The sequence below is a fragment of the Dermacentor variabilis genome, chromosome 3 (assembly GCF_050947875.1).
Source record: "Dermacentor variabilis isolate Ectoservices chromosome 3, ASM5094787v1, whole genome shotgun sequence".
Lineage (NCBI taxonomy): Eukaryota > Metazoa > Arthropoda > Arachnida > Ixodida > Ixodidae > Dermacentor > Dermacentor variabilis.
The window spans coordinates 87,344,557-87,369,723 of record NC_134570.1 but is presented as its reverse complement, the minus strand read 5'-3'; the positions used below and the strand labels follow the sequence as shown (position 1 = coordinate 87,369,723).

At 45.4% G+C, this 25,167-nt stretch overlaps 1 protein-coding gene across 4 annotated transcripts; it reads left to right on the top strand.

Moving 5' to 3' along the window:
- On the top strand, positions 1-25,167 carry LOC142576004 (monocarboxylate transporter 9-like). 4 transcript variants are annotated; one of them, XM_075685874.1, is made up of 5 exons: positions 2-193; positions 11,136-11,361; positions 13,548-13,691; positions 14,703-15,773; positions 20,311-25,167. In XM_075685874.1, the coding sequence occupies exons 2-5, from the start codon at positions 11,169-11,171 to the stop codon at positions 20,529-20,531; spliced, it is 1,629 nt and encodes a 542-aa protein (XP_075541989.1). In that variant the 5' UTR covers positions 2-193; positions 11,136-11,168; the 3' UTR covers positions 20,532-25,167. The 4 variants fall into 4 exon arrangements, with proteins under 4 accessions (XP_075541991.1, XP_075541990.1, XP_075541992.1 ...); XM_075685876.1 differs by lacking the exon at positions 11,136-11,361 and having other exon boundaries at positions 1-193; XM_075685875.1 differs by lacking the exon at positions 13,548-13,691 and having other exon boundaries at positions 1-193.

Sequence of the window (25,167 nt, the reverse complement as noted above, 5' to 3'; positions counted from 1 at the left end):
TTTACTCCGAGCACGTGTGCTAAAGGACGTTTCCATGCCCTTACTTCTGTAACAGGGTTGCACGATTGTGGGGCATAACTGCTGCTGACGCGACGGCGAGAACTGCTGATGGCGAGAGGACACACGCGAAGAAGAGGTTCACGAAGAGGCGCTGACTGACGAATGTCCACTCGCCGCACTTGGTCGAAAGCAGGTGATGTGATTACCAGTTACGCGGCATTTATACCCCCTCACAGCTTCCTCCAGTACGCGATTTGTATACGTGCGGAAAACGTCGCAGTTTTTATACGGCCTCCAGACGAGAACAACGGAACGGTCAAGGAATACTTAAATGGCCGAAGAGAATACTCATTCACGACGTCGTTTTACGATGGTGAGGAGCAAGCCGACTTAAGAGTGCGCATTTGTAACACAACTGAGTCAAAATGCCAAACACGTGATTCGCCGTTTCCTCTCTACCTATGGATTGCGTTGGATATACTTTAACCTCATCCTCGCCTTCAATGTAGTCTCCCGTTTGATGCACGTTTGTGTCCACCTCGTGTTGTTTTTCGACTGCTACTGTTCATGAACCATATTTAACATGACTTACAGACTTGATCAATATTGTGCCATTTCGAAAGAGTGTCCTGTCTGAGCCCATGCACAGTAGCATGCGCAGCTGCGCATCGCAAGATGAAAAAGTCCTGCAGGCGGTGTGTCTTCGTGCGGACACGCGTACAACGCTATCGAAGATTTAAAAAAAGAACGCAATAACGTGGTCTCTAGCGTGGACGTCATCTTAAAACAGCAGGCGAGAGAACGGCACCGCTGTCTACGAGCGTTTCTTTTTTTGCTTCTTGTGATCGTTTTTTTTTTTTTCAAAACTGTCCGCTATAACGACTGACCATCACAACTGCCACTATATTAATAGCGTCAAGTTCATCACTGGAGGTCACTCACTGCACGGTGGTTAGCGTCTATACTAACAAAATCGCAACTGTTTTTAAATATAGTTGTACAAGAACTGTCTCGAAAGAAAATAAGCTCACTTCGACGAGCTGTGCTGGACTTCGATATAAAGGTGAAAGAAGCTTCGCCCCACTTCAGCAGATACGGCAACGAATCCAACTTTGAGAATAATTAATTTTAAGTCAAAAACCTCTGGTATTGCTGGGTGTTGGCCCGTCATCCGGTGGCACTTTTCGTAATTCGCAAGTACGAGGTAAGCGCTAAAATAACTAATTAATTAATTAAATTCTAAGGGAATACGTGCCAGAAGCACGATATGATTAAGAGGCACCGCGTAGGGAGAGTTTCCGGATTAATTTCGACCACCTGAGGTTCTTTACCTTACACCATATGCATGACATACGGGCGTCTTTTGCATTTCGCCGTAAAACGTTAACGAAAAAGTTGTCACGCTTGATGGGATGTTTGACGACGCAATACCAGCTTTGTCAATGGAAGTGGCGACCTGGTTAAAAACATTGGAAACGTCAATATATGTTATTCTCTAATTAACCAGGTAATTAGTGCAATCCTGGTGGCGAAGGAGGACCGATGATCGTACACAGAAGGTATCATAATCGTATAATATGGAACCAGTCTTTTTTTTAATAGCATGTCTGACGTTAGCGGAGGGACGCCCTGTATGTCGTTAATTATATCCGTTGAGATACTGACTCAATCGCCAATCCTACAACAGCCAGATGCAGCGTCCGCCAAGCCAAACCTGTGAGGAAAGACGAAGAAAGCTTCGTTTTTGAAGGTCTGTTTTTGCGAGCTTTTCGAAACGCTTTCACTTGTATTTCGAAATTTCACATTTTACATAGAGGCGGCAGTACTCTGCGCGAATCTAGGCTTTCTATGCGGTTCGAGGTTTTGTTACAATTGGTCTTTATGAAATGCATCTTTCTGAGATGCATTTGTGCTGTCTTCGTGATGACGTGCGATATCCGGACAGCCCGCACAAGACCTGGTTTCACATTTAGGCTATTTCATCACCACGTATGATAGTTACATTGCTCAATGATGCACAGACTTTCATGTGGAGCGACGTAAATGGAAACAAATATTGCATAAAGAGTTCAACTATACGACTGACACTGGAAGCGTTGAAATAATGTAGTACTGGCGGTACAGTAAAAGTGTGATGTTGTGAGATTTACGAAGCCCATTTCATATAAGTTGCGCTGTTCACTTCCTTGAGTTTCCCCTATAAGTTTAGTCACTTGTAGGGCACCGATATTTTTTAGGCCAATACATGATGCTTGACATCTCATGCACAGCGACTCTGCGCCTCATCCCATTTTTTTTTCTATGTGTTAACGTATACAACCGATGTTCACGATAAGTGATATATCAGGTTTCAAAACAGAAGCCACAAAGAAACGAGAACAACTGAAAGCTGGACCTGTTGGGCAATATTGATGCTAAAACTAGAGCGAAGAAAGAATGAAGGACAAAGGTTTTGTGGACAAGCGCTGACTCACATCTCAGTATATATAGAAATGATAGCGGATTATCGGCGAAAGGTTTTTTTTTTTCTTTCGGAACTTCAGTCCTGTTATTTTAATTGCACTTTTATTGGATCGCAAGGAGCATTCTTTGTGTGGAATTCAGGCGTGTGCATTGGCTCTGAGATATCGGCAGTCAGCGACATTTTCCTGGCCCGAGTGGACGAAAGCATTGAAGCTGGACTTGAATGGTTTAGTAAGATGGGGTTTCCCATTTGCTGACAAATATTTGGTTATGCCTGACAGAGCTGAACGCGGCTGCAGTGTTGTTAACGTCCTAAAAGGGTACCGCGTATGTGCAAAGTGCTTCATATTCACTCACGAGGCCGTCCATCAAAAGTAATTACTATTTCCAGATTGGACATTGGGATTACGATCAGATCACGTTTGCTGGATGCATAGCCCTAGATAAGCTTTTTTTTTTCACTATAACTCCGGCCATTTGTAAATTGTAAAAAGAGGAATTGCGGTCTCTTGACTTACGGCGGCCTCGTTCAAGTTGCGTCGCGACAGAGTGAAACAAAACTTTTCGAGTGAAGTAATCAGACTAAATTGGGTGGGGAAGGGGGGGGGGGGGTTTCCCGGAGCACATTATCTGTAGAGCGGCGGAGAAAATTGAAGAAATGGCCAAGGTTGTGAAACCAAAAGGGCCAGGAAAGAGCCGAAAAGGCACAGAGCGATAGCGCGTCCTAGTGGTGCATTACGTCAATTGCTTTTCTCGTGGAATAAAGAACCTGACTAACCGGCTTGGTGTTGATGTTGTTTCCAACGCCCATAACAAGCTACAACGACTCTGCAAGGCTGTGGCAAATAAAACATTGACAACATAGGAAGTAAATGTGTCTGTGCTTTGAAAGAAGTTGTTGACTGAATGCCATATGTGCCTGAGTGAGCCATCCGTTGTACTCACTGACGAAGAATTCACCTTTCCCAATAACACGTTACCTTTTCATTTCGTTGCTGCGAATGTTTTGCCCATGTACATTGCAGTTAGCGGGAGTATGTATGTGTAATCCCTTCCTGAAATAAACTGACTTCCAGGGTCAGCGCTCGTTTGTCAACCACCTGTGTCCTTCGTTCATTGCGTGCTCTAGTTTTATCATGACTCCAAAAAAAAAAAAAACTTTTGGCGCGTTACGTGCCGAAATCACGATGTGATCACGAGGCCCACCGTGAAATGGTGGATCCAGAGTAGTTGTGACCATTGGGAGTTCTTTGACGGGCACCCAACGCATAGTATACGAACGTTACTGAATCCCGCCCCCTATCGGAATGCGGCTGCCGTGGTCGAGATCGAACACGCCACATCGAGCTCAGCAACGCAGCAGCACAGCTCCTGGGATACACCGCGGCGGGTTGAACAGAAGTCTGCAGCTATATACCAATGCGGTCTGTTGTAAGACGACAGCTTGTTTTGCGTCCAGAAGTTGCTCATTTGGATTTGAAGGAGGATGCAGTGACTATATAGAGTACAATTTTGTCCATCGGAAATTTTCATAAAGTGTGCGCGAACCTATCTGCACGAGCGGTTTTGCAATTCGCACCGTTCACCATAACACGGCCGCGAGTTCAAACCCCGATGTCGTGCTCAGAGAAAGAACGCCGCAGTCACTAAGCGAACGAATCTACTACGCAGCCACTAAGCCACGTACACGTTTGGTTGCGCAGTGTGTCGGCAAATTTTTCGAAGCTCGTCCGCGAGATCGTATATATGCATGCAAGCCTCACGAGTTAAGCACGTGCGTGGATAAGAACAGCTGGACGAGGTGGGAGAGAGCGGCGCTTTGCGTCTCTCGTGGCCCTCAGTAACAATATAGGTGCGTATCGTACCAGTGCTTTCCGCCAATCTCAGCTGTTAACGCGCGAAAGCCGGCGCTTGCGTTGCACCCCAAACATTTGACGCTCGTGCACCTGTTACGCGCCCGTCGAAACAACCTCACGCGTTCTCTCCGTTCTGCCGCCAAGGTCCCCGAAACACGCTGTCGCTGTCGAATGACATCCTGCCGTTCCTGATAAACATCCCGCTGTGCTACTACGTTTCGATGGGGCTAGAAAACATTATTTATTATTTATTTATTTCAGTAATACTGCCAGCGTTCGTTTGAAGGCTCATGGCAGGAGTGAGTGTCACGTGAAGCACAGAAAGGCACAAGGCAATAATACAAGGCAATAATAACAAAACCGATTGTGTGACGCCACTAAACATCGTACTCAAAGACAAAGACACGCTCAAGGAATCACTAACAAAGGATGCCGCGCACTTTATGCGGGGCCAAGCCTTGTGCACGAGTGATACGTCCAATGTTTACATTGAAGGTGATAACAGCGCTATCATACTCTTGCTGCCATACTTCGCTATCATGCAACACTAAAACGAAGGGTGTGTTGCGCGAATTCGCCAGTGACTAGCAAGCGTAGCACCATGTCAAGAAACACGAATACGGACGTGCGCACACAGGAGCGAGAAGAGAAATAGTCAGACTACCTGAGTATGACATTGAATGATACATAATGCGAGATCAAAGCTGAGAGAAAGGAAGGTAAACTTAAGTGAAAACCAGCAAAGTTTAAAAAAAAGAAATGATCTAAAGCATCTTTAAAAATGTCTCGAGAGTTCGACACTCCATAGCATCGCGGCACTGACTATTGCATTCTCGAACGGTTCGCGAGAAGAAATTCTTAAAATGGTCAGTCTTACAAGCAAAGTCTTCTAGCTTCTTGGAATGGTGCGACCTCATTGGAGGCCGAGAAATGTGTTAAATGTAGCGGTCTCTGTTTAGCTTATAAGCTTCCATGGTAGATCAGGTCCATTTATTTCAGTCTTTCTCGGCGTCTTCTTACCGGCATTGTTTCTAGGTTAGCTCTGTCTAAAACAACACTCGATGATTACCTGCCATAAGAATTAAAACTGAGCCTAACTGATTTTCTTAGAACATTTTCAAGTTTTGTTATGCTTGCTTGGGTGTACCGATCCCAAAGAACCGCGGCGAATTCCAAGATAGGCCTAACGAACGTTTTATAGGCTATTAATTTTACCTCATGTTTGGACTGCCGCAAGGACCTTCTTAAAAAGCCTAGTTGGCGCATAGCTTTATTTTGGATATAAGTAACATGGTCATTCCATTTAAGATTTGATGTGATGAAGACACCTTTATATTTGTAGGTATCTACGAAGGATAAATGCTGACCGTTAGTCGTATAAGAAAAGGTTAATGGCGGCTTTTTGCGAGTTATTCTCATGGCTACTGTCTTTTTCTCATTAATTTTCATCTGCCATGTTGAGCCCCAAGACTCAGTTTTGATAAAGCTACCTGTAAAAGAGTGTGATCGCTTGGGCTTTTTTTCTCTTGATGAATAATACACTTTTCCGCAAATTACTTATTATTCACAGGTATAGCATGAAGGATGCCGTTAATAAAAACCAAGAAGAAAAGTGCACACAGCATGGAGCCCTGCGGTATACCGGATCGAACTGATGCTGCACTGGAACTTACGCCTTGAAACAATACACTTTGTTGCCGATCACACAAGTAGGCCTCAGTCCAAGCAATCAGCGTACTGTGTTTCAACATGGCTTGCAGATTTAAAGGTAGTTTCCGGTGGGACACGCTATCGAAAGCCTTTTCAAAATCTAGATATATGATATCGATCTGGCCCTGCTTATCAAATACTTATGCGAAATCATGGATAGCTTCCAGTAACGGCGTTATTGTCGACAGCCTTTTGCGGAAGCCATGCTGTCTGGAATCAATTAAGTTGTTGTTTTACAGAGAAGTCCATGCGTTATTAAACATAATGTGCTCGAGTGTCTTGACGCACAAGGATAGTAATGAAATTGGCCTGTAAGAACCAAGTAGCGAGGTATTTGGCGATTTAGGTATTGGCAGTATCTTTCCGTATTTCCAGTCTTTTGGAATGTCTGCTCGCGATAACGTTTCATTGAACAACACGCACGAGTATTTATTTTGAACACCATTCAGCATATCTGACAGGGTAGGCATTAAGTGCACTATCTATATCTGGCGATATCATTTTGCGTCAATGTTTAACAAGAGCGAGAACACGCTCTCTTCACATATATTTCCACATCATCAATTGAATTGGAAACTTGGCCTTCTACCGTTGTCCGTGAACACTGAACAGAAAAACTGGTTTGAGCAAGTCAGCGCATATTGAGTGGTTTGCTATAGTTACTCCGTCGACGCAAAGGTTTGCTACGGACTTCTTTTGAGGCCTGAAATACCGCCAAAATTTTGGTGGGGACGAGAGAACAAAATTTTTAGCTGACACAATGTGGTAGTATCCTATGGCTTTTTTTTATGGACTGCTTTAGCTGCAGACGCCCCTCGGCGAGTCTAGAAGCGTTATGGACGGAGTGGAGGTTTTGGTCTTTCGTCCCCGCCGTACACCCTGTTTCGTCATCCATTGGTTTGTGCTTCGCACTGTTTTACGCTTCAAGGGAACAAGAGAGAGAGAGAGAGAGAGATGAAGAGGAAAGGCAGGAAGGTTAACCAGATAGCAGTCTCCGGTTTGCTACCCAGCAATGGGGATGGGAGATAGGGGTTAGAAAGAGGGCATAGAGGAAAACGTTAAAAAGAAGAAAGAAGCACACGCACACGGATACATGCACACACAAGAGGCGTTCCAGTTAAAGACGTTCACAAAGGCCGGTAGATCGCAAAGAGCGCAATAGCGCTTGCACGGCCTTCTTCTGTGACGTTAGGTCCTTTCGATAATGTAGAATTCTTTTTTCCGATAGTGGTTGGTCGTCCAGCTGGTCAAGTTAGTGGCGAAGGCATTCCCTCTGTGGTGCTGGTGGGAGGCGCACAAAATATGGTCAGTCGATTCTTCATGGCCGCAACGGTCACAGGTTGCGGTGTCGGTCATCCCTATGCGGAACGCATAGGCTTTGGTAAAGCAAACGCCCAACCACAGTCGATGCAAGAGCGTGGCGTCTCCACGGCGAAGCTGTGATGGCGCTCGAAGACTTCATGTGGGATCAAGAAAGTGCAGTCGAGAATTTCTTAAATGTGGCTCATTCCATTGCGACGTGGTGCACTGCCGAACAAGCAGGCGGAGCTTCCGTGCTGCGTCAGTTCTAGGAAGTGGAATTGGTACGTGGTGTTCCTCAGTATTGGCTGAGCGCGCAGCTTGATCCGCCCGTTCATTGCCGATAATTCCGCAATGACTTGGAACTCATTGGAAAGTTATACTATGGCCTGCATCACTTATATGGTGTAACGTCTCTGTAATGTGAAATATTAACTGTTTGTGCGGTGCGCGTCTTAAAGGTGACAGTAGAGACTGCAGTGCCGCCTCTGAATCGTAGAATATCATCCACTTGTGTGGCGGTTCATCACCAATGTAATGAAGGGTAGTAAAGACCGCTGCGACCTCCGCTGCCGTCGATGTTGTCGCGTAAGCTGTCTTAAATTTCATTGTTGTAACTTTCGCTGGTATCACGATTGCCGCGGCGGACCAGCTTGGCAGGACAGATCCATCAGTGTAAATATGCATAGAGTCACGGTAGTTCTCGTACAAAAATAGTAGCGTGAGCTGTTTAAGGGCTGCTGATGGTAGATCAGTCTTTTTCGGGATGCCAGGTATTGTGAGGTTAATTTTTGGCTGAGCGAGGCACCATGCAGGAATCGAAGGTCTCGCAGCCGGAGTGGAATAGGCTGGCAATGATTCATCATGTGCGGTTATCGTTTTCACTGAAAGATGTGCGTGGTCTGTCCGCTGGTAGAGAGGCTACGTGGTGACAAGGAGCTCTCGCTAGATGCCTTATATGGGTCCTGAGCGCTTCAACTTCAATATGGGTCTTAACAAGGTGGTTTCAGCTATCGCTATCGTAGCCACTGTTGAAGCACTCTGATGCAGGCCTAGACAGATCCGGAGCGCTTGAGCCTGAAGGCTTTGTATTGTGCGTAGATTCGTTTTACCTGTGTTGGTTATTGCTGGTTATTGACACACTTATATGTTCAAACATACGTACAAATGCGACGTTTTGAATACAGTGGCGTCACTAGGCACTGGTACTGGGCAATACAGACGCTAGATGTTCCTTCAGAATAGTATTTCTACTCGCCGAAAAAAAAAACACACACAACTCGACCCGATCTGTTCGATTTGCACGTATCTGACGGGGACAAAGCAAATCAGCCTGTTACTTGCTGCCACCTACCTGATCTCTCTCAAATGTTGGTGCAGTACGTTAAAAAAAACTAATTTCACTAACTTACAGATACGTCAATGGGGTCACCTTCATGATGCTCCACATTAGATACAATGTATTGGTTCTAGATCTTCTTCCATTGCTGGAAGCACCCTTAGAAATCCTCGTATGTTAAACGCTTCGATATCATTTCCGTTCAAATTGTCACATCCACAAAATGGTTCCCCGGAGCACCCTGTTGCACATGGATCGAAAACAAGAAAAGAAAGAGTCAACCAACTGTGAACACTAAAGAAAATGATTTAATGTTGATTGCTTTCATTATTCGCTCATTTCATATCTTGACCGTATCGTATTTCAAGCGCAAATAGCTCGACTTTGTGTTGTTTAGCGTTGACACTTGGCCGCACTCTTTCGTTCTTTTTTTTTCAGCGTTTGCAACACTGGGAGGCGCCTATCACCTGGTATTTTTTTTTCCTTTTCTTCCCCTTCCGCGCTAGCGCGAGACATAGGCCTGGCCTGTTAGGTTGGTTGGTTGGTTAGTTTGGGTTTAATGACACAAAGGCAACTAAGGCCATGCAGCGCCAGGCACAAGACAAAATGAAATGCAACGTTGGCCTGTTAGCTCCGTGTGATTATGGCCTCTGCACAACACACGCCGAAGGCTTCGGCGACGCACTCGTGCATCCGGTTGCTGTCCGCACCAAATAAGCTCGTCGAAATAGGAAAGACGGTTAGACTTGTATGGAGCCGACCGGAGAACGTCAGAAGATCTCCACAGTGTACGTTTCCTATGCACGTGGTTTCGTGTACTCCTTGAGCGCCCGGTTCCAGTTTCCTAGCGAAAAATTGAGAAACGTGCTGCAGGACTTAGGAAAAGGACTTTTCGCGCAATTTGATAACTGATGTGACATCATCTCTTCTGCAGCTACTAACTTTGTCAGCGGGCACGTTGCCGCGCTAACTAAAGAGATTAATTATTATTTTACCTAATAAGCACGGAAATTGAATCGCATAACCTATATTCTGACGTTTGCCGTTTCGGATAATCTGTTTTCTTTTCAATTGCATATTTATTGCGAGCGCTGCATTTTCAGGAAATTTTGGCAATCTTCGCAGAAACAGCATGTATATACAGGGTGTCCCACGAAGTTTTAGCCTAGCTTGAAAAGAAATATGCGAATGCCACGTAGCTGGGCAGAACCAAGGTAATCTTATTTGCCCTCACTTGGAGATACTCAGATTATTAATTTTTTGCATTATGCCTAATTAACCAATTAGTCTTAATTAAGTTGTGAGCTTCTCAAATATTATTATTAGATTAAAAAATGTAAATGAGAAAGCTGTATCGGGAGTTTTTCATGTCCCTCTGCAATTTTGTCATTGCCAATTTGCATCTAATTATAATATTTCAGAAATTGATTTAGTAATTAGGACTAATTATGTAGAAAGGTATAATGCAAAAACAATCTGATTATCTCGATGCGACGGCAAATAACATTGCCTTCATTCTTTCCAGCTGCGCGGAATTTGCATATTTTTAATGTTTGGCTAATGTTACGTGGGACGCCCCTGTATGCGACGCACGTATCCTTAGAGGGGGTCTTCAAGTGCTCTCTCCCATATAAGGACACATAGTTCTCATCAACTGCATTGTAGCTAGGGAGTGATTGTTATGCATTACAGTGTCATTTACGCTGCCTTCTATTCTACACTTTTTTCCTCAGAAGAACAGTAACTTTGTTGGGAAGGCTGTGTGACTTGAAGCGAACAGTTGTCTATGGCGCCATGAACCTCCCAATTACAATAATTATGTCCCTCACTTGATCTCCTGTGTGATGGCTCAGTTGCCATTGGCCTCTGGGGCTGACCAAGAGGAGCGCGTTCGACTCCTAACCTGGGCGGCCGCATTGGAAAGGCAACGGAAAGCGAAAACACTGGCATACACAGGTAGATCAGAATAAAACTAAAAGATTAGCCCGGCTGCACTCCAACAGCAAGTGCTGTTTTGAAGTTGCCAGATCGGCATGTCACAGTGCGAGCAGCGGTTCAGGCAACACTCCGAATTTCAGTGGTCGATGTCTTCGAAGCTTCGCCCAGGCTCTGGGACATCAAAGAAGCGGACAGTCGTTGAAGTGTGGATGTCGAACCAGCGCTGACACACAATGGCCCTCCTGGCAACGCCATTATATGACGTATTCAAATGACTATTGGTGACCCGCGCTTTCCCAATGTCACGTGGTCTTCCACATTTGCCACACTTCCAAAATTGTGGTCCGGAGTTGTCAACACTAATGTCGAGCCTCCTTCAACGTCGCCTGTCATATCACAGTTATTACTTTAGCGATCAATCAATCAATCAATCAATCAATCAATCAATCAATCAATCAATCAATCAATCAATCAATCAATCAATCAATCCCATTCATGAACCATCAAACTTTCCCTCTGGGCGACTGCAGGCGCTCGAACGGAATTCGAGAACAGCACCCGGGATGCCTCCTCCAGCAGAGTTGCAGGACCGGTGCTGGGGTGTTCCCTTGGTGGCGACCTTGTCGGCTTTCCTCGTCTTCCTGCCAACGTCCAGTGCGGGCCTGCTGTACGTGCTCTTCATGGGCGAGTTCCGCATCAGCCACGAAATGGCCGCCTGGCCACAGTCCACGTACACAGTGATGTCGAACACAATAGGTGAGACGCCGGCCTGTATGATCGAGTTTTCAGGCACCCTGACAGGTTCGGATATATAGTGGTCGCAGTAAAGCTCTTGTTTGGGCTAGTTAGTGCATCCTTGAACGCACAACAGGGCAGTGCGAAAAACAAGTACGAAGAAAGGTGCGTACACAAGGATGGGCGCAACGCCTGCGGTCAGCTTTCCATTGCGGGAGAAGGTGTACAGTTTTGTATCGTTTCGATGATAAGTTTTGAACGGCCGGAGAGCTTTTCCCGGTTATTTTTTTCAAAGCGAAAACACGTACGCCTCTCCGCCACACCAAAAATAATGATATTAGTACTCGTAGGCGATATAGCAAAAACACTTTGGAACGATGAGCCCGGTGCCTCAACCTAGGTGCTTAACTCGTGCATTATTCTGATTCGTGCATGGATAAAATGGTGTCACAGCCATTCGAATATATTACAAGTTCAACGTAATGCTATCGCAGCTTTAATATGAAATACAAGCGTACATGATGATACAAAGTGTCCGTTACAATGCCACAGGTATCAGTTTTAGTGCAGAGTGAACTAACAAAGTACTCAGGGGGAAACTTAAAATAATGAATAATACACTACACAACAATTTTGATAGCAACTGCACATCCACATACATTGAAAACTTCGTGTTGCCTTTATCACACGGATATATGTCAATGTCTTGATTCTTGTGTGCGACTTGCGATGTGACCCTTTTATATGCAACACAAGTATCGCAAACAAAATGTACATTCCAACTTCTTGAGACACTTATGCCTTGCAATCAATAGCTACCATTCTCTACAACCACTAAATAGGTCCAGTTTAGAGTCCATTGAAACAGGTCATTTTTCGCGGAAGCACATACGGGAAAGGTTAACAGTGGCTCTGGGGCTATGGGGTATTACCGCGGAGCGCAAGGTCGCGGGTTCAATTCTGAGCCATGGCGAACGCCTTCTTATGTGGGACGAATGCAACGAAACACAAAAACCGCTTAGCGTTCTTTGAGTGGTCACTTAAGAACCGCGGGTGGTCTCAACTATTCCGGAGCCCTTGCCTACAGCCTCTCTCATAGCCCCTCTTTTGCTTCAAAAAGGTAAATGTTTTTGGGAAACCTTTACTGTATGCATGCGTTTGCAAGGGCCGTTATTTAAACAATGAATTTTAACTCTTGCATATGTCTGAACTTTTTTTATGGTTTATACTTCTCCTATACTTTGGTTATAGTTGCTCTACCTATTTTATTTCTTTGTGAGCCAGTATTCAGACCTTCGGTTCTTCCTGGTCTTATAAAGTTGGTTGGTTGGTTTATTGATTGATTGATTGATTGATTGATCGTGATTACGTCGTGTTTAAAACTAGTGCCTATTGGGGTGGGGGGCGGAGAACATTAACATAATTTTACCTGTTATGATGCCAATAAGCATTTTGTTAAAGATCCCATATGTGTCTCAAAAAGATTACTTCACTAAGGAAGATCTCAGTGAAGCAAAGCCTCGATTCCAAGCGAATTCGTTCACACGCCATCACAACACAATTACCATTGGGCGCAGGTTTACTCCAAGGAAATTAATTATTAATGGCGAGTGCTACATTACAGACCCTAAAATTATTAAAAAACAAGCTCGCTTCTTCCGTTCAAGGATAGAGCGCTATAAGGAACCCTTTGTTTGCCCATAAAAAAAAAAGAATAGAACCACGAGGAGCACTGAAAGAAAATGTGAACATTTAAGGCCGGCAAGCGCATGCAACGCTGGATGAATACAGCTGGCGATGACGCGAAACAATGAATTGTAGTACTTTTCTTTAGGAATGCACGTTGCAAGAGAGCTAAAGAACATATCGAGCTTAGTAATAGCAACAGTATAGAGACAAAAGAGAACACAAACAAATAAATAAGCTTTGGTTGGCAGAGAGAAGAATGGAAGGAAAAGCCTAGCGTTGGATTTCCAACCCGCCCCGTCAGTTCTAGTAAAGGGTCAAGGGAAGTGACTTAGTCTCTATTAATTAGGTCACTGGTCACCATCAGGTTACTCTGTACTGCTGTGAACTGCTGGTATTAAACCGGATAGATCGGCGGTTTTATTTCAGCAAATGGCTCAAGGCTTATTTGGGGAAGTAAATAAATGAGGTGAGTTTAAGGGGTGCAGGCCTGAGCCGGAGACGCATTCTCATCTTCGCAGGTCTTGTGCAAAGCGTTCTTCAACAGAGGGTGCCCCTTTACCACCTCACCCTGTTTGGAGTGGCGCTTACCTGCGCAGGGTTGGTGGCGTGTGCTTTCGCACCGGACATCGTATGGATGGCAGCATTGTACGGGGGCGTGTACGGTAAGCGCGCGTATGCATAAAGACTTTGATTCATTGGGAACGATAGAAAAAAAAAGATCCTGACTAACATGAAGGGCACTGTTTCGAGTTTGTTCATCGGATGAACAGGTACACCAATTAGCGCCTTCAAGAGCAATCGTACGGCGCCATCGCTGGTTACAGCCATAGGGAAGGTTCTGCGCTACATGCCGGATATAAATTCGCAGCACAGTGAAAACACCTCATTGCAATATGTGAATTCTGTGAAACAGAAACAATTAAGCTAGTAGGGGCACAGAGGATTTTGCCACTGTTATACATAAATAACTTAGCTGAACTAGGTGCCGAAAGATTGTAATAACAACATACGCGCTGACAAAGATATCTTTGACCAATTGCCAATATAAAACAACACAGTTATGTACATGAGATGAGCCTTGACCTCTCCTCATCCACGGACGGCCTCCTCGGACGGCCTTGCCGTCTAGATCCGCGGAAGTCCTTGCCTTAGCCATCTGTTGGAATGTAGAATGCAGACTAAGCGTTATAACACAGCATAATTTGGTATTGAAGGTCGTCAACACAAAGTAGCAAGTAGAAAAGCAGTTCTGTGGAAGCCCGCAAGGTGAGGCAAAGCTCATATAAGAAAAAAATTGTCATCCACCCGACTTCGCGGACCAGTATGAACCCCGGACCAGGGCGAATTTTCCTTTAGCTGCAATACGTTCTTTCTGAGAAATCCGTCTGGGCTTCATTTGTAGGTTCGTGTACAAGTCGGGTGGACGACAATTTCTTTTAACGTTTTTTTCCTCTTTCACATAATAGGAAAGCCTGGAAAACACAGTGTGACATCAGTAATCTGTTTTGTGTGGTGTCATCAAAACGTGATTACAAGCCTGTTGACGCAAAGACAGCTTTGTTAATATTCAGTGTTGGGTAGCGAACTGCGCTTCTTTACCGAAACGTCAATAGAGAACAGATTTGATGCTGCTGGAATCTATTTACTGATAGTGTCACTTGTGTACCACCCAGGAGCCGGGGCTGGAATCTCTATGATCAGCCTATCACTCTACCTTCTACTATACTTCGACAAGTACCGTGGCACTGCCACCGCTTTCAAGTACAGCGGCTGGGCAGCGTCGGGCATTGTCGGTCCCTCCTTGATCGGCTACGTTGCCGAGACCTACGGCGCCCAGGGAGCTCTTCTTCTCATCGGCGCTATGGCTATGCACGCACTGCCACTGGTCATGCTGCTGAACGATCCGCAGCCCGTGACCATACCGGCGTGGTGTGTTAGAAAACGGGTGGAGGCCTCCTCAATGCCCGCTGCACCGAATGGGCTGCAGTATATAACCAAAGAGGATCACCTGACACCAAAGCGACGGCTTCTTATGGGCATCCTGACGAGGCGATGCGCGACGAAGGAGGAAGCGAATAAAGAACCCGCGGCGAAGGACAAGGCGTGGGAGAAGGAGACCGCGAAACACGACTCAGTCAAAATCCTGGTGACGGACGTCACGAAGTTGGACGTGCCGACAATGCGCATTCCCAATGGCTTGCCACGTGCGAACTGTGTCGCGAAGAAGCATGTCGGCGCCAAGCAGATGAGGGTCGACTCGCCCAGTCTGCTGGCGCACTACGCGACACTCTTTCGGTCGCCCATGTTTTACGTGCTTCTGGTACCCTTTGTGACGATCGACTACATGCTGGCGATGGTCGACACCACCATCGTCGAGTACGGAATCGACAAAGGAGCGGCGACTCTACAGGACGCCAAGCAGCTCCAGACCTACACGGCTGTGGGCCAGCTGGTCGGTCGCATTGTGGTGCCCTTTGTCTCGGACAAGATCGCGAGCAGTCGCTGTCCGTTCACGGCCGCGAGCCTCGCTCTGGCCGCCGCCTGCCTACTACTGATCTCCAGCGTTAAGGATTTCACGACACTCGCTGTCCTGATTGCCGTAGTCGGCGTGTGTGAAGGTTATCTGCTGTGCATCAAGGGCGTGCTCATCGGCGACTACTTGGGCGTGGAGACCCTGGCGGCTGTCTGCGGTCTGCTAGGAGTGGCCAGTGTCCCTGCCTTGTTGAGTGCGCCGTCCATTATAGGTAATGAGTTTGCTGTAGTGTTCGTTGCTCTTTTTCTTTTTCTTCAAGCGACGGCTCCCGACGGTTTGTGCACGGCGTGTTTTGCCGAGTCACTGCACTGAAGAGGACGAAGCATGGAGAGTGCTCAGTTCAACTGATCTGATATGGCACAAAGCTCAAATTTCGGAAAGGTCTAGTTACGAGAGTACTTGGGAACAGAGCAGAAAAGACGGAACAGGAACAGACAGCAAGGACGCTTGTTGTTAGTTCTTGTCCAGTCTTTCCGCATTGTCGTGAAGTATTGACGTAGTTTTAAGTTTCGCATAGTATGGTTTTACCAATCGGCCATTCTTTGTTCCGCATTAATATTTACATAGCTGTTGAAGCCGCTGTTTACGCTGAGATGTATACAACTTTTGTTCCCTTGGCGCGCATTCGGGCGAGCCAAGTCTCTTCCATGCATGACACTGCCTCAGGAATTCACAGGTTCATCGCGGAATAATACTTGAGAATTTTAAGCGGCACGGATTTATTGTGAGAATTCAAACGGGTGTAGCGTACGCGGGATCTGTGTACCTTTCCGGCCTCTTGGTAAAAAAAAAAAACTACCCTTTCACGCCTCCAGAGTGTCGTAGCGAGGCACGAACTGTAGAAAAATGTAGATCTCACCGAGACAAAAAGCGAAATTTAGTCATCGCAGAGTCGGTAAAATAAGCAGTACAGGCGTCATTAACTCCAATACAGTCGGACATTACTCGCATTGCCTCATAGGCGTCACTATCGACCCACCGTTTCTCTTGGTCAGAAAGAAAAAGACTTGTCAGCCAAAGTCGACTTGAATGGAGAGAACGTTAGTGAGATGTGCTTAAAAAAGCAACATAAAGAACTTGATATGAATAAGAAATCGAAAAAGCGCGAGAATACAATATCTCACAAAGGAAGGAAAAACATAGCGCAAAAATTACAAAACATGCAATTGTGCAATATTGCATGACCTTTAATGCCCCAAATTTCAGCATATATGTATACATTTACCGGGTACGTCGACCGTCTCTTCTTTTGTGTCAACTTTAATTGACACGACTTTCTTGTGCGTTTACAGTATGCGCGTTAAACTGCGCAGCTTCAGTGACATAGGCAAGGATGAGAGCCTGACTTGTTTATGATTCAGCATGCTTAGTTCATGTAAGGTGCTTTGGTATTAATTGATTTTAGACACCTCGGCCAAGGCTTCTTGTAGTGCTGTGGCAGTCGTCATCAGTGCCGTCAACATGGCCAGCGTAAAATAGTTAACATTTTTGCTTTTCATTGTGCATCATATATGCAGCGTTATTATTTATGGTAGTGTTGTTTTACCAGACGTCGTTTATTTGTGTAATTACGTCGACGCTGGCTGCCCCAAAGGCCTGCTTACAGTGGTCGCTAGAGGCCTGTTAAAGAAGCCATCCGCTTTAATAATAAGGTTCAAGAAGCAGAAAATCATAAACCAACAAGGGATAAGTTTGCCTTTGTGCCTTATGCACACGGCCTAGCCTACAAACTAAAGAAGATAACTGGAAAAGAAGGCGTCACAGTTGTTTGTTTAACACCAAACCAGCGTATTCAATGTGTCCACAGGACATGAATGGCCAGAAAAGTAAGCAACGTCCAAAAAACACAATAACAATTAAGTACCCTACCTGCTAGAAAAGGGTGATCTACGATATAGCTTTATCGTGTGGCAGATGATAGGACAAGCAGGCACATGCCTGGATGACAGGACAACATGAACATGACAGTAACATGCAACATCTTTGGAAGACATCACCATCGGGCATCTCGCTTTTCAACATCACCATTACCATTTCACCGTAAAATTTCATGGTATCAAAGCTTCGGAATAAAGTAAACACACGTTGATGAGCGGATTTTTTATGTCATGACATTGACGGAAGTGGGAAATCATGTATCAATGCACCATCGATACTGCTAAGAGAAAGAGGAAGAAAAATATATCACGGATGATTACGACCCTCCCTAATGCGCAGTTTGAGCGCAGCTCTATACGTGTTTTCATTTCGCGATATACTGGCTGGCGCGGACAATGTGTATCGTGCGGTACATTGGAAGCGAAGAGAAGCGTGGCGCAACTGCCTCGCTAATCGGAAGACCATTAGAGGAAGCGCTTTGAGTGACGCGTGGGCGCGATTCACAGCAGACACCGCATACATACCTGCGCTAATGGAGAGGTTTGTTTCCATATATGGTATCGCTGGACGCGCTCGCCGCATGCCGTCGGTGAACAGGCGACGGGGCGCTACTTTAGCGCCATCTCGTAGCGGTCTTCGCCGCAGAGCCCGTCTTGCGCTGCACTACGCTTTTCTCCTCACGCTTTCGGCATACCCTCATCCTCCGCTTTCCTCCTCGCGCTCTTTTCGCTATCACCGTCTTTCTTCCCCCGCTGCGTTCTGCGTTCGCTCATTCGTCCTTCGCCGTGCTCGTTCGCTGGGTTACTCCGAGGGACCACGCCGAGGGACCACGCCGAGGGATGCCGACGCTAAACACAGGAACGGGCGCCTAAGAACAACGCTCTAAAATGTTACTTGCGCAGTAGTCTATCACCCTAAGAAACGGATGATCGGCGTCACAAAAAGAAAGAAAAGTAAATGCACAGCACTGGCTGTCTCATACTAAAGAAAGTATGAAAACGAGTGGTAAACATTTAGGGATTAGTCCATGCAGTATGTATCGTCATACTTTCTGTCCTGTTCAGCACTTCCTGCTGGAAACATTTCATGCTATGGGAAACCCACGAACTCAGGAAAACCCTATTCTGAAATTTGCCTATTACTCAAGGCGGATGCATCCTCTCACTAAGTGCCGATTGCAATATCCCCGATATAGGTTACCACACGCCCAGCAAGACAGTGCTAAGAATGCAAATAGAAGACATGAAGTTTCCTCGCTTATCATCGACAGCGAGCAGTATATTCTCACCGCATTTCTTACATGAAGTGTTTCCTAGTTTACTATCATTAAATTTTTCCCAGTCGTCGTACAAATCGCGGTGCGGAAGCTGAGCTAAGCTTCGTCCGTCCGTCCGTCCGTCCGTCCGTCCGTCCGTCCGTCCGTCCGTCCGTCCGTCCGTCCGTCCGTGCGTCCGTGCGTCTGTCTGTCTGTCTGTCTGTCTGTCTGTCTGTCTGTCTGTCTGTCTGTCTGTCTGTCTATCTGTCTGTCTGTCTGTCTGTCTGTCTGTCTGTCTGTCTGTCTGTCTAGATAAGAAGCGCCGGTGGTGGCGTCCGAGTTATTCGGTGTGTGACAACGCGCCGCGCTGATGCTAGAGATGAGGTGGCAGACAGTTGCACTAAATTGTGCAGTGGTTTACACCATAATGCCGATATAGCCCGCCGTCATCAGGTTCGACTTCTGACAGGAGTAGGATTGTAAGTTATTTTTGACGTACCGCTGATAAACGGCCGGTAGCCACGTGCAGACGTTGCAAGACACCACGTAGCCGTGCATTAGTACAGACGTGGAGTAGAACTCTCGCATTGCTGTGTGCTTTTTAGGACTGAGGGGCTCATTAATGAATGCCGGAGAGGTGTCATGCCTATCATGATACTGCATTTAGGAATGAAGAGAAAAGAAGTGATCCGCACACTGCACGTCACAGACAGACAACATGCACAAAATACACAGGGCTCAGCAAACAAACTAATTGAAATATATCGTGTATACCACCGAGTCAAAAAGCGATTCGTGCGCTCGCTGTAATCAAGTGCAGAGGTTTGGTTTAAAGTACGTCGATGTGCATACTAGCGGAGAAGCATTTTGTATGGCAGGGAAGCCGCCTTCAAAGGATTTCTAATGCTTCGGTAAGATGGCGTTTCTATGTAGGAATGGACACTTAAAAATGTAATAAACACGACTCGCAACAGCTACATCAAATGGAGGAATTCTGAAGATATCTGTCTCAAGAAAGAATAATCCTTTGGCAACATCATTAGCATACGCGGTTGTCTAATGAATCTCAAGTCTCTGCCAGATGAGGTTGCATATTTGTGTGGCGGTATTGATAAAACGGAGCGCTGTGCGTGCTAAGTCTACCCAAGCAACACTACTCTTCTAATAATGTTCGCAAACGGGACGCAGTTGGAATTTCTTGCGTCTAATTCACACCCATACGATTGATATAGTGATCGTTGAAATAAGATAAGACCTTTGAAAATGGTTTTGCTTCTAGAGGGTACTTGATTACATGTTTTTTGCCCTTGTTGCGGCGGTTCTAATATATGATGGTGTCCTAAAGCACTTGGAAGGCCAGAAACAAACACAGGTATGCTGTCTCTATGAGGGCCTTCTAATGTTGTTGGGTTTCTGACAGTTCCGGTATCAGACACCCAATTCCAAGTATGAGATAGCAATGCATGACATCGCGTGCGACTGTTGCCATTATAAAACTCCACATGGCTACTAATTGCTTCGGTGATGTATTGTAGGAAGATAAGTGCAAGAAAAAATATTCTGCATGCAATGGTCGCTTTATTCATTGTCACATTTTTGCGTTTCGCCTTCGCAGGCTTTTTCAGAGATCAACTGGGTTCGTACGACAAGTTTTACTGGATGCTGGCAGGCGTATGCCTCGTCTCTGCCAGCATCATGTGCTGCATAGCAGTGACAGACAGACTACATAGGAAAGCATGGGACGTACACATTCCCAGCAAGAAACCGCCAGGAGAGATTGTAGAAACAGCCCAAGGGACAGAGAGACCTGCTCCGAAGGACCGTTTGCCATCGTAGCGCCTGGCACAGTCTTCGACTCGATGTTTCAAGCAGGCGCAAGCAGCTTAGGTGTGACGCCCATGGACGTCGAAAGCTGGGACTCGGCTAGCACCACGCTAAGACGACGTTATGTGTCATCGTGATAACACTTACATGATAATCCGTGGCTTATGCATACGGAGGTTATCGAGTACCTGAAAAACTGCGAGATTCGTTTCGAACTCTCGCACAATAGATATCACGCGGCTTTGGAATTTTCACGCAATGCTGTAAGATATGAGACCCCGTGACACAAGGAAACAGACATAAGTGGTATAGTACAGGTGCTCATTGCTCAGAGCAGCCTACGCTTTGGTGCGTAGTTTACAAGAGCTGTATGCCTACAAGAAGTGCGTATGTTTTTGAAAGTTAAGAACAAACTTACGTTTAAAAGAAGAAGGTATTCGAAATCCGCGGCCAGTAAAACAAAACATCGGGGAGGTTTCTAAATTGTAGCAAATGTAAAGAACATGGGGTTGAAAAAGTTGTCACAAACTGCTTTTTATGCTTACCAAAATCAGCGATCGTATTGTCAGAACCACTTTCCATAATAATAATAGCTTTACGAAGACACTGGCCTCCTTAACAAGTACTAAATATTGCACTGAATAGTCACACGATGTAACTGCAACTTCATTCTATAATTTCTAATTATTAGAGCTTGTATATTATTTGTTACACTCTTTTGCATTGTGCGTATTCTCATCTTTTTATATGCGCATCACAGCCCGCATCAAGGTCACTTGTGAGTGTTTGTGACTTTGTTCACAAACTCATTGTGGTGCGACTTGCCTTTGCATTTTATATTTATATGTTTGTGGGCTTATAGGACTGTGTCCTGCGGATTTCTGGCCCTGTGACGTGGTTTCTTTTCATTTTCTTGCAATATATATATATATATATATATATATATATATGTTGTTGTGGCTGCTATGCGAAATAGAGTAGCTGTCACCATTACAGGTTCGCTACATGTCTTTCTTTTAGTTTCATTTCAACAGAAAAAGAGCATTGCTCTTAACACATTTCTTTCTTATGGCTAGAAATCTAGAAGAATAAATTGTGAGGCGTAGAATCAAATTATTTTTAACAATAATTCTTCCGTACGTGATAATGTAGGTACCACTGGGAAAATAAAATAAAGATCACCGCAATATCTGCAAGCTTACTTTATATAGCGGTGTAATTTGCGGGGCGTTTCTTATCGGCACATTTGTGCTAAGGAATCATTGAAAGCACTGGTGCGACTTTATTGCGCAGCATGTTTGCTCTCTTGTCAAAAAGCTGCATCAAACGCTGCACGTTAGACTTACCCCGCCTTCCTTTAAGGGTACTACTGAAAGCTACATTTAATCACAATTCGTGTCATCGTTACAGCGTTTTACGCGCATGGTTTCTTTATAGCCACTAACCACATAAAAAGCCGCTATCGCTGCGCAAAGAAAAGGCACAACAGGGCTATCTCGCCCTCATAGCACCCGAGCGCTGCCCCTGACCGGACGGGCTGAGTTGGCTGCCCAGAGTACTAAACGTGTTATATTGTTTTCATGGCATGTGGCATGTTGCACAATGAGCTGTTTCATGTAGCGGTCAACGCACACGGTTTTCTATCGTACACGCTAGCAGGAAACTATATTTGACAACCAAACTGTGCCAGCATGTTTTTGACACTTACTTGACACGGTAGAAGCTCGGGACATGCATACGAAATCAAAGATCCGGAGTAATCATGTTGCGCCAACTGCACCTTGGACATGTATTCAAACTAAGATGTGTTAGACTCTCGCGTTCGAACTGGAAAATAGTCATTTTATTTCAAAAAAAAAACAATAGATTTGTGGTGCTTTAATACGTGAGGTCGACTAGCTGTAGTAGAGTTTAGGAGGGCTTGTAATAAAAAATTCGAGGTGGTCGAAATAATATTTTCTAGTCCTCGTTAAGATATTGAAATCTTTTTCTTCGAGAGAGGTTCGGCTGTGTAGCGTAACTAAGACAGTACAGTCGACTTTCCTCTACGTACTATATAACGTGGACACATGCACCGATGACGTGAAAGTCTTTCTTGACAGTGACAAGTCCCACAGGCAGGACAAAAAAATTGGTCCATCGTCTCAATGATTATGGCCCAACCAATGGTTTGGCGTCTCGGTGCGTCCCATGAAGAATACATATCGACGTGTAAACATCCATTAGCCTACGCTTGGAGACCAGCACTGCTCTGTTAGATTTCCAGCCGTGGCCTAAATGACAGGTGATGGCCTATCCTGAAGAGGGCTTTGGCAATTCGCTGAGTGGTGCGGATCTCTTTCGCTTGCTTTTCTATAACGCTCAAGAGAAAAAATCCGAGGACACCTAAGCAGTTTTTATGATTTGCGAATGCGAAAAGATTAATGTCCAAGTGAACATCGCTGAGTGGTCCTTCGAGTTATGAAATCCTCGCGGGCTAGCGAGGATCCTTGCTCGACTGCCATAGAATCTAACGGGACGCTGACGAGTAAGCCCAGCATCATCTACACAGCACAAGGCCTGTTCACATCGGTCCATGACGTCATGCTACCTGACTCGACTGCCATAAAATCTAATGGGGATGCTCCCGAGTAAGCAACAGTGATGTCGACGTCACTAATTTCGTCACGCCACCCTTAACAATGGAAATTTCGGGCCAAGTAGCATGATGTCTTGGATCGGAGCGAACAAACCATGTGCCATCTAGGTGGTGTTGGTAAGCCGAGCTGGTTTTGACGGCACCGCTTTCGTCACACCGGGCTTGGCAAAGGAAATTGCGGCCCAAATAACTTGACGTCATCAATCAGAGTGCGCAGGCCAAATCGGTGTGGGCAGGAAGGTCATTCCAGTCTTAGGCTAGTACATAAGAAAAAATGTTTTTACAAGTCGTTGGTCTGACTCGTGGAGGGTAAACGGCGTTTTGTTGCCTGCTCATGCGATGCTCATGTGGAATGTAACTGCTGTTTTGTGCTGAAGAATACAATAACTTAAGAAAACGGTATTGTCATGGTATTGTACGATGGGAGGCGAGTGTATGAAGACGAAATAGTGATTTGATGATGGTAACAATGATACGGCAGAAGTAGTTAGAGATAATGAAGCTGAAGGCATAGTGTTGGAACGATTGAACATGTTAACTAAATTAGCTTGGTGAGGATAAAAAAATGGACCTAGCATATTTAAGCTTAGGTCGGACGAGTGTTATATAGGCGAAAAGTTTGACAAAAGGTGGGGCAAGACTAGATTAGCGCGCAAGTAGCCTAGTTCTGTAGTACGCGATTTGAAGAATTAGTTGTTTGTATAATACACTCGGAGCAAGTGAGATCGCAAGAAAGCTGAACACCAATGTATTTAATAAAGGTTTGTGTATATTCGAAGCGTTCGACCAATGGATCGTATATGTCCTTATTCAAATGAGTATTCGAGTAGAATAGTGATTATTTGTAAATATGAATATTTAATATTCGAATAGTTTTTTCGATGTCTCCAATCTCCACTTGCGCACGATAAAGCATAATATTGTAGCAAATATGCAACAATGTGAATCCCCGCGTCCATAGCAAACATAATAAACGAGAAGTTGCGTAAGGGTGCGCTCTGCGTTGCTAAGAGCATCAGTCATTTTTGGCGAAACCGCGATCATGCGCACTATGCGAGTAAGCTGTTCATTTACGATTACTGATCTGTTTGTGCTTTAATTGAACATTCAATTATTGCCAAACAGCCGCGTGTTAGACGGAACACAGGAGGATTAAGCCTGCGTATCACGAAACCGTGGCTCATATATCCACAAAATGCCATATGCGCAACCAGGTGCACATACTTACTACTTTCTTCTTTACTTTTCTGCGTGTCCCTGTAATGAAACAATAAGAAAAAATATGGGGTTTTACGTGCCAAAACCACTTTCTGATTATGAGGCACGCCGTAGTGGAGGACTCCTGAAATTTCGACCACCTCGGGTTCTTTAACGCGCACCTAAATCTAAGTACACGGGTGTTTTCGCATTTCGCCCCTATCGAAATGCGGCCGCCGTGGCCGGGATTCGATCCCGCGACCTCGTGCTCGGCAGCCTAACGCCATAGCCACTGAGCAACCATGGTGGTTGGAACAGTCAGAGATCGCTCAGTTTGTCCGTTGTACCCTTTACCGCAGCAAAGAGGAATTCAATAAACAACTCCGGTAGAACATTTCACGAAGGTAGTCTCATGTTTTGTTTTTGTTTTTTTCTCGCAGCCGAGTTTCCTGAATTTGCATAAGAGAGGATATAGTTTTCCGAGTTTGTCAGGCACCGAAAAATCCAGTGACACTCCGTGCCTGCCCACCACTTTTTTGACACAATGGGAGAGTTTGTGAATATAGGACACACCTTGAGGATTGCGTAGCAGCCGTCTCCCCATCAACTGCGCGTTTCAACTACTGCAGTAGTTTCTCTGAAACGGCATTTATGAGTAAAGACGGGAAGCCTGCAGCCAAGAGCCAGCTCACCTGATTGTTAAAACTGCGATGCGTCCTGTGAGGACGCAGTTTCATCACCGCAGACCTGAGGCAAAGTGACGCGACGCTTCTTTTTACAATCTCTGAATGCACAGCATCGAACGGCAACAAG

Coding starts and splice junctions, on each gene's coding strand:
- LOC142576004 (XM_075685874.1), top strand. CDS start 11,169: ATGCCTCCTCCAGCAGAGTTGCAGGACCGGTGCTGGGGTGTTCCCTTG. Junction 11,362..13,547: donor AGTGATGTCGAACACAATAG/GTGAGACGCCGG, acceptor TCATCTTCGCAG/GTCTTGTGCAAAGCGTTCTT. Junction 15,774..20,310: donor GAGTGCGCCGTCCATTATAG/GTAATGAGTTTG, acceptor TCGCCTTCGCAG/GCTTTTTCAGAGATCAACTG.